The 14147-nt window shown below is 43.9% G+C and overlaps 1 protein-coding gene across 1 annotated transcript; it reads left to right on the forward strand.

The window, feature by feature from the left end:
• The first annotated feature begins 618 nt into the window (after positions 1-618).
• Positions 619-13364, forward strand: tnpo3 (transportin 3). The gene is given in 24 exon segments (XM_062518025.1): positions 619-910; positions 2824-3024; positions 3225-3298; positions 3406-3562; positions 5018-5161; positions 5254-5429; positions 5531-5669; positions 5818-5964; positions 6078-6185; positions 6328-6419; positions 6672-6811; positions 7556-7684; positions 7687-7743; positions 7864-7955; positions 8062-8138; positions 8252-8312; positions 8774-8914; positions 9309-9425; positions 9554-9648; positions 9794-9950; positions 10328-10495; positions 11225-11337; positions 12235-12325; positions 12482-13364. Coding segments are annotated over 23 exon segments (2766 nt in total). The 5' UTR covers positions 619-790; the 3' UTR covers positions 12296-12325; positions 12482-13364.
• Positions 13365-14147: the final 783 nt, after the last annotated feature.

Raw genomic sequence — 14147 nt, forward strand, 5'->3', positions numbered from 1 at the left:
CTCTGGGCCACAACGCAACTCTCCGGTAACCCCCAGCGTTCATGGTTCAGTCCAACCCCAAGCGCAAAAACACAAAGTTAGAATATGAGTCAATGTTTGACTTTCGAACTTCTAAGGAGAAAATCCCAAGAACACTCAATGCAAAAAAATAAAACACGCAACAGTCATCAATTTACCAAGTAGCCTGAAAAATGAATAATTGAAATTTGAAAACATTTTTTCATTTTTTCATGTGAAATCTGCAAATAGAACAAAGCACTGCAAAGCGTTACACGGACCCTTTAGGGCCCAACATTTCAAGACCCCTACATGGGAATATACAATGTAACTTACCAATAAAGAATAATTGTTGCTCATCCGTTGTTTTAGGGCTATGTTCAGGCTAGATGGAAATCAGATTAAAATGCTTTCTTCATGATTCATGCTCAACGCAAACAAACAAAAAAACCTGAACATGTTTGTCAACACGCACATATTTTAAGACGCATTCTTTGATGATTCAGCAGTATCACTAGACTAAAAAAATAGCGTATTTTATGTAGGCCTAGGCATAGCCTAGGTGCCACTGACGTGTTGCATAAGGTTCAAGAAAAAAATCCATCGTTCCGCCATCCTCATTTTCCACACGGTGACTTTTGCGCGACACACGGAAAGCTGTGTGAGATGGCGGTCAGAGCGGACAACACAAGAAGCGAATAAATATCAACCACCTCAATTCCTCCTGTGGGAAAAAGCGTGCTATTCACCATTATACCCACATACTGTAACCAGTTGTAGCGAGGTTAAAGATATGGATGGTACCAAACCGTCCGTTCCAATTGTATACCAAGCCGTACAGGCTCTTTACCACGATCCAGACCCTGCCGGTAAAGAGAGAGCCTCAGTATGGCTCGAGGAACTGCAAAGATCGGTAAGTTATGTGAGGTGTGTGGTGATCTTTGAGTAGCCTCAACATGCCACTATCTGCTATCGTAGAATTGAATATTATAACGTTATCCACAAAGTTGTTTAGTCACATCATCGAGACCTGCTCCACTACGGGCAACAGAGAGAAACACCCATCGCAGTGCGTTTAGGGACCTAGCCTGTTAGCATTAGCGTGTATGAGACAACTTAGCTCGGATATCTAGCTCAAGAACCATTGCCTTCCTTGCATTTTTATACAATAATTTGTCAAGACATCGTACTGAAGGAACTCAATCTGGATGTCCAGAAGAAGCCGACAATGGCCTGAGTAGAAACGTGCCCAAAATAGCTAACGTCAGCATGCTGAAGCCAGTTAGCTAACGTAACCAGCTACCACAGTAAATAATCCATGGGCATTGTATGGTGTTGAAAATCATGCTTAGTGGGGGGATTGGTCGTATAAATGAACTTAGACGAATCTCCTTAGCTTGCTAGATATGCTGATGTTATAGAGGCATGTTAGAAAACGATGCTTATCCCCAATTTAGAATATGTTGCGTTGTAGAGTATGTCAGCTCGTAGCTTGGTAGCTAACGTTAGCTGTGTAATTTTTAAGTGAAGGCTAGTAAGCTAACGTTAGCTGGCTTCTAAATGGTGTAAGGGGCGTGTTGCATTACCGTGTTGGTCACATTATTTTGGAAGTTCAAAAGCAAAGCTTTTGCTTGTAAAGCAGAGCTGATCTTAATTCGAAATGATCACCAAAACATGTAATGCTAAAGATGGTAATCAGACTTCCTTAAAGCTATAAGCGTTTATGCACTTTTCCCTCGCTTTGATTTCCGCATTGCTGAAGTTAGAAGTTAGTCTAACGTAGTTGATGGTGTGGACATGAAGGGAATGGGTGCAACTCCTGACTGGCAGTTTGTTATCTTTACTGCTATTTCTATAAGATTTAGACTGCAATATTATGGAATATTATTCGGACTGTCAGTTTTAAAACGTTTCTCTGCCTTTAGTGGTCCGTATCTAGAATGCCTGTTGCCGTCAAGATGACCGGGGAAAAAAAGAAAGTGTGATTTGTGATTGTGTGGCAAGGCTGTGATGACTGACTGGGATCCCAATCTGTTTGAATGCAAACAAACATGTTCTCAAACCAAACGTCCACTATTATGTTTACGTTTTAGTTGCATAAAAGTGATGTTAAGGAAATTATTCAGGATGCATATTTGCACAACTTATTACTCAACCGTCCATGATGACATAATTTCTCAAGCGCCGTTGAAAACAGTGGCACTCCTTTCGCTAATAGACTTGACAAGTCACTATAATATGCAGTGACATTGAGCATATGTCCACTGATGTATGGATATAAAATGGTTGTTCCTTTTTTGATGACACAGTAGCTACAGCAATTCTGGTCAAGGAAAATGAATAGGCCCTCTCAACTGCAAACGTGTGTTCCTAAGGCAATAAAGGTAGCACAGAAAACAACTTTGAGCTTATTGTGACTTGGGGACAAACAAAATAAAAAGTATCTGGGTTGGTTTTGAACGTTTTAGCCAGAAACCCTCTAGGAACAGATTGAAAAAGTCTATAGTTAGTTCCGCTTTAAAAAAAAGGGGAAAAAACGAAGCCTAAGATGTTTTTATACACCTTTGTCTGTGAAGGGCAGTCATTGTTCATTGCACTAGTGTCTTCTTATCTGCCTGTATGTGACATGCATTTTATTGGCCACTCATACATCACACACGCACACGCGCGCACACGCACGCACGCACGCACGCACGCGCGCACACACACACACACACACACACACACACTCACACTCACACTCACACACTCACTCATGTCCTAATCTAAAATTGTATGTCTGAGGTGCAACTAATTTCACTTTAATATGTTTGTGAAACCATTCAGATGTATGCATGGGAAGTGTCAGATCAGTTGCTGCAGTTGAAGCAGGACGTGGAGTCCTGTTACTTTGCGGCCCAGACTATGAAGATGAAGATTCAGACCTCATTCTACGAGCTTCCTCCAGAGACCCACCTAGCCCTGCGTGACTCCCTGCTCTCTCACATACAGAACCTCAAAGATCTTTCTCCTATTATAATAACCCAGGTAGTCAGCTCTTCTAGATTTATAGCCTGATAATGATGCCTTGAACAAAAATGTTTACTCTTGACATTGTAACGCCAGTTTCTCAGTTAGAGGACATTTGAAATGGGTTAAGCGCTTGTATATTGGGTTTTTAATCCCAGCTGAGTTGAACTGGTATTAATACGGCCCTCAGTCTCATATTCATTCTGTGTCTCGGTCAGCTTGCCCTAGCAATCGCAGACCTGGCTCTGCAGATGGCTTCGTGGAAGGGCTGTGTCCATACACTCATTGAAAAGTAAGACTTCTCTTATTTGAACATAAACCTTGTTATTATTTATTATTTTTTATTTAATATGATTTTGTAGATGGCCAGTGTGACCCAGAAGTTGTTCATTTCCTCAGGTACAGTAACGACATCTCCTCCATGCCCTTCCTGATTGAGATACTCACTGTTCTACCAGAGGAAGTGCACAGCCGCTCCTTAAGGATTGGTGCAAACAGACGCACTGAAATCATTGAGGATTTAGCCTTTTGCTCCAGTACTGTTGTTGCCTTGTTGGTAAGAAACTAGAACAAACTTATTTTAGCTAAAGTTATCTTTATTTTTTATTTCTGTTTTGTGAGTTTCTCCTCCTGGTGTGTATTTGCCTCTTCCTTTTGTCTTCTTCACTTGGGTCTTGTTCTTGTACTTTGTTTGTTCTGCCTTGCATCAGTTATTCTCAACCTGGTGTAGTTTTGGTCGTATAGCTGAAACTCAGTAGCCAGGCCCCACCTGCCTAGTATCTTTGCTCATTTTCATTTCACTGAGTTACTAGTCTGGGGCTGGCTTCTCAATAAAAATCTTAAGATAAATCTTAAGTAGATTTCTAAGAATCTTCTTAAATGCTATTCACCAATATTTTCTTAAGAACTTTCGTATTTCTTAGGAGCTTCTTTGTTTTCTCACTTTAGAAATTCTTGGGTAAGAATCGACCTATAGTCGGCATCATTCATCAACAGTGTTACGTTCTGTCAGACGATGAAAGCCACATTTCAATGACAGACACACACCATGCCATTTGAATCTGACTAGCGAGTTGTCTGCTACTAACGTAGCTTTGCAAGTGGTCAATGGTGAAATGTTAGTTTTGTTTTGTTTGTTTAAGTGGCAACTGTTGCTAAGGAAAAAAGTCATGCCTTCAACAGTGCTCACAGTTAGCTTATGTGTGAAACAGTAGGCAATTACTTTCTTGGTGGAAATTTGTAATTTTTACTAGAAAATTCTGCCATTGCATGGTCTCTGATGTAGATGTTGTCAGGAACCCTTCAGTTATCTCCGTTTTCAGTACACAGAGGACTTACCGAAAACAATAGCTGCAAGCTAAAAATGGCTGAAATGTCAAATTAACTGGCTAAACTGTTAAATGTTTTTATGAAAGACTCTAACATTTTTAAGACCAGTGCAGGGTTGTCTTACAGTTGCGAAAAACATTAAGAATACATTTAAGATCCTTGTTTTCAGAAATCTTATTTCTTCTCAAGTTTTGTCTCATGAGTAATCATAAGATCTTAATTCATGAATACAGTAATTTCCCGCATATAAGCCGCATTGTGTATAAGCCGCAGGACAGTGTTTTATGCAAGTCAAAAGAAACAAAAGCATATTAACTGGCCCTCTGTGTATTAACCTCATAGCGGAAGAAATTTTGCAAAATCAATGTATAAGCCGCAGCTAATAGTCGGGAAATTACGGTATCAAATCTTCTTACATTTGTTCTTTAGAAAAAAGATACCAGGAAAGCACCACTTAAAGCCTTCTTAAAACAAAAATACTTCTTATGAGTCCAGCCCCAGGCTCCTTTTGCCGCCCTACGGAAGAAAGGTCTATCCAGTTGTGCGCAGAGGTCAACCTTGCGTCTGGCTATGTTAGGCTAGGAAGACGGGCCATTTTTTTTACAAATGGTGACCCATGTTGGTAGCATATCTAAATGAGTAAATCGTTTGATGATCTTGTCATGGTTGCTCTGACTCTTAGGTGACGTGTGTGGAGAAGACGGGCAACGATGAAAAAATGTTGATAAAGGTGTTCCGCTGCCTGGGGAGCTGGTTTAACCTTGGGGTGTTGGACAGCAACTTCATGGCCAGCAACCATCTCATCATAGTGCTCTTCCAAGTTCTGGTGAGTGCCTGTTGTGTTCCAGGAAAGATAATACAAACAAGTGATTCCTTTCCTAGACTAGGTGAGCAAATTTTCAAAACTTTGTGTTTCAGCAAAGGCATGACACATCCACCAATTTGCACGAGGCTGCCTCTGACTGTGTGTGTTCGGCACTTTATGCTATTGAGAATGTGGACACACACGTTGCCTTGGCTATGCAGCTGTTCAAGGGTGTATTGACGCTGGAGACTGCCTACCACATGGCTGTGGCCAGAGAAGACCTGGACAAGTAAGAGCGTAACAGAAACATCCCATGGGCGTATGAACCCACCATCATCCCACTTGTGTATTATTGGGCTGGTGTCATGCTCATCTCTGTTTATGCACTAGAGTGCTGAATTACTGCCGGATCTTCACGGAGCTATGCGAGACCTTCATGGAGATCACAGTCAGGAGCCCAGGTCAGGGCATGGGAGACCTGCGCACACTGGAATTGCTTCTTATCTGTGCAGGCCATCCACAATATGAGGTACAGAAACAAGCTCAACCTTCTGCACTAACTGTCCTTAGTGAGAGGTTACAACATCCAACATTTGATGATCATTCATAGAACAGTACACATGTTGTTCTGACTGTGACCGTTACTGTGTGAATCAACTTTGGCTTTTGCTGAACAGGTAGCAGAGATTTCCTTTAACTTTTGGTACCGTCTGGGAGAGCATCTCTACAAGACCAACAACCCTGCCCTTCACAATGTCTTCAGGCCCTACATCCAGAGACTGCTGCATAGCTTGGCTCGCCATTGTCAGCTGGACCCAGATCATGTGAGTGATTTGACTGTTTATCAAAGGCACTGCTTAACAGCCCCCTATTGTATCTCTCTTTATGATGCCCTCGGCTCTATCCCATAATCCCTGTCTTCCCTGGCTCCTAACAGGAAGGCATACCCGAGGACACTGATGATTTTGGGGAGTTCAGGATGAGAGTTTCAGATCTTGTGAAGGATGTGATCTTTCTAGTTGGCTCCATGGAATGTTTTTCACAGGTAATGAACACGTTTATGTCGTTCTGATCATGTCGGCTGAATAAGTATCAGACGTGGCATCATCACGAGGCCATAGGAAGCACAGCCAACTTCCAGAGAATATTGCTGTGCCGTTGTGATCTCCGTCTCTCTGCCTCTTCAGCTTTACTCTACGCTGAGGGAGGGGAACCCACCATGGGAGGTGACCGAAGCTGTGCTCTTCATCATGGCCGCCATTGCCAAGAGTGTAGATCCGTGAGTCCCACAGCAACTCCACCTCTCATATGCTTCAGCTGCAGCATGCTGTTGCCTGCTTTGCTTATTTAGTTTGTCTGCTATACAATTGTACAGTCATTTCTAAATGTTGATTTACCTTTTGAGTTATAGAGGAACCATTGTTCCCCCAGGCAAACTGAGGCATATTCAAATTTCTGTTTACCCAAGAGCAGACGTCAGGGGACATGGAATATGACATGGTGTAACAGTACAGTGTTCCCCTGTGTGCAGTGAGAACAATCCTACCCTGACCGAGGTGCTGGAGCAGATCGTGCAGTTGCCCCAGACAGTGCACATGGCAGTGCGCTACACCAGCATCGAGCTCGTGGGAGAGATGAGTGAAGTGGTGGACCGCAACCCTCGCTTCTTAGGTGAACAGTTCTGAATGACCATGGTCTGCCCTACCCTTTAAAGTGTTACCAGTCCTGTTCTGTAGGCTAAGGAACCCCAACTGCCAAACATACTTGACTGTAGCTATAGCCCTTTTTCCATAAGATTTTCAAGCGAATTAACTCATAAGTCGATGTAATTTTGAGCGATACAAGAAGTGCGAAAACGGTTTTCCATTCAAAAGAACAATTCTAGTGAATCAAAATGATGTTACAAGAGCCCTGTTAATGCGCATATTTCTACTGCGCTAGATGGTTTTCCATCAACAGTGGTAGCGAATGGAGCACTTCTAGCGAATTTGTCAAAGGTAGCAAATGGTACACCATTGTGAGGTCAACGTCTTTGTATGCGCGAGATAGAATTCAGATTTTAGCGCAGACTTTGTGAACATTCTGAGCAGGCGTCACAGTAACTTATATCGCTACAAACCTTTTCCATCACATTTATACCGATTTAACTCTCCTTAATCCACCTCTGGCGAGCGAATTAACTTATCACGACAAAACCGACGTCAGAGCGATATAAGTCATTTTCCATCACACGTGTCGCACTAACTTCTGATGTGCATCGTTTTTTAAGCGAATTAACTTTGTAATGGAAAAAGGGCTTATGTAACGTTAGCAGCACATAAATCTGTCCCAAATGCAGCATGTCTTGATCATGTGAGTTTGGAGGGAGCTGGAAGCTTGCTGAAGGGTGGTGTTAACAGTGTCGGTTGTGTGCAGATCCTGTTCTGAACTACTTGATGAAGGGTCTGCGGGAAAAGCCTCTCGCTTCAGTGGCAGCCAAAGCCATCCACAACATCTGCTCTGTGTGCCGTGACCACATGTCCCAGCACTTCCAGGGCCTGCTGGAGCGCGTGCACTCGACACCTTTGCCCTGTCCTCAGATGCTGCTGTTGGCCTACTTAAAGGTACAGCTCTTCTCCCATACACAAGCCCATTGGCCAGTAGAATTGCTCTATCTAACACAATGGAAGTGTACGACCATTACCTGTGCTATTGTCCATGACCTGTGCTATTGTCCTTTTCAGGTACCGCCTTAGTATTAGCCCGACTCCCTCTAGACAAGATTGCTGAGTGTCTGAGTGACCTCTGTGCTGTACAAGTCATGGCGTTGAAGAAGGTGAGGTCATTTGCAAGCTCTTGATCTCTCTTTCTTTGTGTATATTTGTTGTCTAGTCGAATGTTCTCTCAGAAAATGTAACTCAGTGGCTTTTATCTTTTGATAGTTGCTGGCTCATGATTCTAGCAATGGTAAAACTGCAGACCCCACTGTGTGGCTGGACAGACTAGCGGTGATCTTCCGGTAGGTTCCCTACAACCCAACCACTCCTGGAGCTAAACAGAATGCATTCTCCGTGTTCTTTTGTAGTCATTTAGTTGCTGATGTTTTTAAACTTTTTTTGTTTTGGTTTTTAGACACACCAACCCGATGGTAGAGAATGGCCAGACACACCCATGCCAAAAGGTCATTCAGGAGGTGAATGTCTGCTCTATTCATTTCCTGTGTTTATATGTGTTTGTCCAATTGATATGTAGATGATTGTTGATCCAGCCCTGTTGTTGCATGACATGTTTGGCGTGTAGAATCCCTCAGTGCAGCCGTGGTGTACTGGTTAGCGCACCGGGCTTGTAACCGGAGGGTTGCCGGTTCGATCCCCGACCAGTCCACCATGGCTGAAGTGCCCTTGAGCAAGGCCCCTAACCCCTCACTGCTCCCTGAGCGCCGCTGGTTGGGCAGGCAGCTCACTGCTCTGGGTTGTGTGATTCACCTCACTGTGTGTTCACTGTGTGCTGTGTGTTCACTAATTCGGTTAAATTGGGTTAAATGCAGACAACTGAATTTCCCTTACGGGATCAAAAAAGTATATATTCTATTCTTCTATTCTATTCTAGTGTTGTGGTGTCTGTGCTGAGAGTGGTCTTGTTGTCTGTCCTCAGATCTGGCCAGTGCTGTCCGAGACTCTGAATGCACACCAGGCCGATAACCGCATCGTGGAGCGCTGCTGCCGCTGCCTGCGCTTTGCTGTGCGCTGCGTGGGCAAGGGATCCGCCTCCCTGCTGCAGCCTCTGGTCACACAGGTGTGTGTGTGTGTGTGTGTGTGTGTGTGTGTGTGTGTGTGTGTGTGTGTGTGTGTGTGTGTGTGTGTGTGTGTGTGTGTGTGTGTGTGTGTGTGTGTGTGTGTGTGTGTGTGTGTGTGTGTGTGTGTGTGTGTGTGTGTGTGTGTGTGTGTGTGTGTGTGTGTGTGTGTGTGTGTGTGTGTGTGTGTGTGTGTGTGTGTGTGTGTGTGTGTGTGTGTGTGGGTGTGTGGGTGGGTGGGTGGGTGGGTGGGTGGGTGGGTGGGTGTGTGTGTGTGTGTGTGTGTGGGTGGGTGGGTGGGTGGGTGTGGTACAGGGAGACTCTGTGTCAGCTCACTGGAAGCCATGGTGTAATACTTCCCTTGCTGTGTGTGGCTCCCTCTTAATGTGTGTGCAGATGGTGAGTGTGTATCAGGTGTACCCCCACTCGTGTTTCCTCTACCTGGGCAGCATCCTGGTGGATGAGTATGGCATGGAGGAGGGCTGCAGACAAGGCCTTCTAGATATGCTGCAGGTAAGAGCATTGTGCACCATAGTTGTCAGGATCTCTGGAACACACGAAAACAGCATTCATCTTTATTGTGGAAGACTTCCCTCAAATCATTGTGACGTATATGTGATGTCTCATTTCTCCCCGCCTAGGCTCTGTGTATGCCTACCTTTCAGCTCCTGGAGCAGCCAAACGGGCTGCGTAACCACCCTGATACCGTGGATGACCTCTTCAGACTTGCCACAAGGTTCCAGCCTTTTTAGCCATCAGTGTTCCGTGTAGATTCTGATTTGCTTTCAACCATTTTGTTCCTGAACGTTTTGTTGATGCATGTTGAAGGTTTGCTTGCTGATCCTCTTTGGTTTTGTTCCCTCTCTGCCTCGTGCGCTCAGGTTTGTCCAGCGCAGTCCAGTCACTCTCCTCAGCAGCACCATCATCGTCCACATCATCCAGTGTGCCATCGCGGCCGCCACCCTTGACCACAGAGATGCCAACTGCAGCGTCATGAAGTTTGTTCGTGACCTGGTCCACACTGGCGTCTCCAATGATGTAAGTAGTATGTGTGTTCGCATCAAGGAAACACATTCCATTGATCTACAAACATCCTTAGCTGATTTAATGAAGTTCAGGAAACCGATTTGTAATGAAGTCATGTAGTTCATTCATGTTCCTGTTTGTTTCTCACGCTGAACATGCTGCCAATAATGAGATTAGATTAGATTCAACTTAACTGTCACTGTGCAGAGTACAAGTACAAATACAACAAAATGCCGTTTGCATCCTATCAGATGTGCTAAAAAGCAGAAAAGTGCAATATGAAATAATACAGTATCGGCAGGTGGTGCATCACCAGTGTAAGATGATGTCTGTTCCATGGAGGCGTTTCTGGTTAGTGCATTAACATACTGATTTGGTGTGTCTGACAGCATGAGGACGACTTTGAGGTGCGGAAACAGCTGATAGGTCAGGCTATGGGGCAACACGGCCAGCAGCTGGTCACTCAGCTGGTGCACTCCTGTTGCTTCTGCCTGCCACCATACACACTCCCCGACGTGGCAGAAGTGCTCTGGGAGATCATGGTCTTTGACCGGCCGGTAAGAGTGACATGCATTCACAACACATAACAGGATGACTGCAAACGGTGAACATGGCCATTTGTCCTGAGTGATGCATGTGTTTGTCTTCTTGTGGGTTGTAGTCTTTAAAATGGACATTATTTATTACCTTATAACTACAAGGCCTGAAGTCAAAGCACGGGTTCCATTTTGCCATTTTAATCGGACTCCTTGATGATCTCCACTGTTTTTAATGTTGCTTGTCACACATTCCCTCCTTAAAGGTTATGTGAACAGCAGCTCTCGTTGTGAAATATTAATATGGAAAATGTTTGACATTTATATCGTATGGGTATTGAATCAGACGAAATTGAATGGTGAATTCAAGTTTGCAAGCAGCCCACTGTTGATCTGCAGTGTCCTAGAGACTGCATCATCAGTTCCAGTAAACTGGGCTTGCATGGTCATGCTGTGTTTTGCTGTTGTGCTGAGTAATTGTGCACTACCATTAGATGGACCCTAGAGGGCAGACATTAGCCATTGGTCAGAGTGGTGCCAACATTTGTGTTGTCACTTGTCAGCACTGTTCTGTTGTCACCATGTGTGACCGACTCCACCTTTTCAGGACTCAGAGTTTGTTATAACTCAGTATGAAATGTGTTATTTGTCAATTCTAATTTATCATCTGATTTGGCTGTTGTGATTAGGAAAGTATGCGAAAGGTGTGCCATGTTTGTGTAGTTTGTGAACTGTGGTAATTGTGTGTAGACCTTCTGCCGCTGGCTGGAGACTGCATTGAAGGGTCTTCCCAAGGACACGGCCGGGGGAGCCGTCACTGTCACTCACAAGCAACTCACAGACTTCCACAAGCAGGTCACCAGGTGAGTGTTGCCACAGCACCTCAGTCTGTTATTATTTCTGTGTATGGGATTTTGACTCTGTATGGACACTCTTTAAATTGTGAATCAATGACTCTCTCTCCGTTGTTCCTACATCTGTCAGTAGAAGGCCATTTTTATGGCACTGCTCATTTGTTACTGATTAGCAACACTCCTATTTTAGGTGTGAAGCTCACACCCAAGCTTGTGTGCTACACTTAACAGGAAACATCAGTATGCTGTACATGTCACAAGCACATAAACCCCCCACAAGCGGTAGTGAGAGAGGGTCATCAGGATAATGCCAGAACATCTGATATGTTGTGCCTGTAGCTATTGTGCCCTTTTGTGGAAGGAGTACTCTAGCATGGCATGTTTCTGTGATGGTGCTTAGTGACAGAGAGGGAGGGGAGGGCCATCATCTCTGGACATCATATTATCTAGAGTTCCTTTGGCCGTGAGGGTGTGCTTGAGTGCAGCTCTGTCCAAAGGCCCTGCTGAGCATGCCCACACAGGCCTGGAGGGAGGGGTGTGGGTGAGAGCAGGCTGCTCTGGTGAGGGAAGGAATGGTTAAATACCAGGGCAAGCACAAGCTTGAATTAGTGCAGGAGCCTATCTACCTGTGGTGAAACCATGTTGCTCCTGACTGAGCATGGCTATGGGCTTAGTTTTATGCATGTGCCTCTGGTTAGTTCAATTGGTGAATGGTTTGCCGTCTGCAAAGCATTTTGATACTTCAGTTGTGGGAAATGAATGTGACGTTTTTGAGACCTCTGCGTTTGTTCACTTCCCATTGCTTCCATGTGTATTTTGCCTTGTGAAATGAACTCTGTTAAAATGGGTTGCGTGCATGTGTTAATGTTAAATATGTGTCGTCTGTATGGTCTCTGTCCTCTACAGTGCAGAGGAATGTAAGCAGGTGTGCTGGGCGATCCGAGAGTTCACCAGGCTCTACCGATAGCATGGCAGCCGTGTCATGTCTCCATACCAGGTGAAGGAAGCCATTTCTCGTCAGTCCGCCTTTAAATCCTTTATTGGCGCATTGTGTGTTTCAAGTGATGGCACTAGTCAGTGGACAATGGGAAAAGGTGAATAAGACCATAGATGTGTGGTAAATGACAAAGAAACATTGTTTTCCTCCCTTTAGGTCAGATCTTTTGTTTGCAAACATTCAGAGATGATGTTGACTGCAGAAGAGAAACTTAAAGGGAACTCCTTCATGAAGGACTGGTGGGACTTGGCACTTTGGCACTGTGGACAGCCAATGGGACGCATCACAGCTTTGGAGTGACAGGGTTAACAGAAATGCGCATTTGCCTTGGTTCTGAACACCAGAAGAGCCCCCCCCTCCCTTCGCCACCCCCCCCACCACACACCGACACCCACCGATACCACCGTGAGCGCAAGAGGACGTGTGATGGGAGGGAACTCCTCTACTTTGAGGGTTGTGGTAAAAGTATGGTGAGGAAAGCACACTGACTCAAGTTGGATTTAATTCAGCGTCAGTTGGATTCCTACAAGATCCACCATTAAACACACACACACACATACACACACACACACACACACAACATAAAAAGCAAACAAAGAAAAAAACAAAGATGTGCCTGGTTGCAAATGATAATGCATTATTAAAAACAAAAAAGACTTCTAAGTTTTTAAAAAAAGAAAAAAATGGAGAAATGATTTATTTTCATGGACGTGTCTTTAGAAAGCAAAGCTAGCTTTGCTGTCTGTGCCATAACAAAGACGAACACCAAGACAGCGGCTGCCTGTCTGACGGAAGAGGATGAAAGCATTGTCCAGGGAGATCCGGTGTCACATTTGACCCTTTTAAAAAGTTGGCTGAAGTTTTAATATGGACTGCCAGCAGGCTAAGCTGTATTATACAATTGACTGGATCCTGGCAAACAGATTTTTTTTGTTGTTGTTCCACCAGCATCTTTTGGCGTTGCCCATTCTAGACAGAGTGTAATCATCAGGCAATGTGTAGACATCTTGTGAACAATAAAAAAAAGTTGAGGAACAAACATAAAATTGTCCTGGTCAATGTCTGAATTCAATTCTTGTCCACTGTGTTAAGCCTCCAGATTCTGTACACAAAGAGCTTTTTTAACCATTTTTTGGATTGTTTTTTTTCTCGCATTTTGAGGAACTACACTCTTGTAGTGTTCTTCCTGATAGACTTGTGTATGCTGACTGTGTCTTAAATCTAGTAGGCGTAGTGATGCACGCTTTTACATCAAACGCTTTTGTTGCATATCAAAATCTTTTCACCATCCATTAGCTATAGTCTATTTGACTACAGTCTTGTCTGACCCTTGGTTCTTTTTCTATAAAAATTGGCTTAAATAAATAAGGTAGGCGGGAGGAGTCTATATTTGGAAAAAAATATATAATCTTGCTATGGTAGTTCACATTTTTCATGAGTAAAAGGGAAAAAAGACTTCTATGTGTACAAAACATCTAAAGCCTACCTTACACTGACATACTTTGACAAGATTTGGGAAAGATTCTTGAAAGATTGTAGTCTTTTGAGTAAAGCTTGAAAGGGGCATTAGTTAAAAGACCACAATCTTTCAAGAATCTTTCCCAGATCTCGTCAGTGTACGGTAGGCTTTAGATGTTTTGATATGTGTCACGTGTCAGGTGGTGAAGTGCTCAGGAATACCGAAACATTTGAGAGAAATAAACCCTTTTAGAATTATAATTTAATTTTGAATTTCAGTTTCAAGGTATTCCGTTGTAGAACGCTTGTATGTGGCAAAATCAGCAACTGAAATGGCAGCCCACCCACCACCAGTCTTGCAAAT

The sequence above is a fragment of the Sardina pilchardus genome, chromosome 17 (assembly GCF_963854185.1).
Source record: "Sardina pilchardus chromosome 17, fSarPil1.1, whole genome shotgun sequence".
Lineage (NCBI taxonomy): Eukaryota > Metazoa > Chordata > Actinopteri > Clupeiformes > Clupeidae > Sardina > Sardina pilchardus.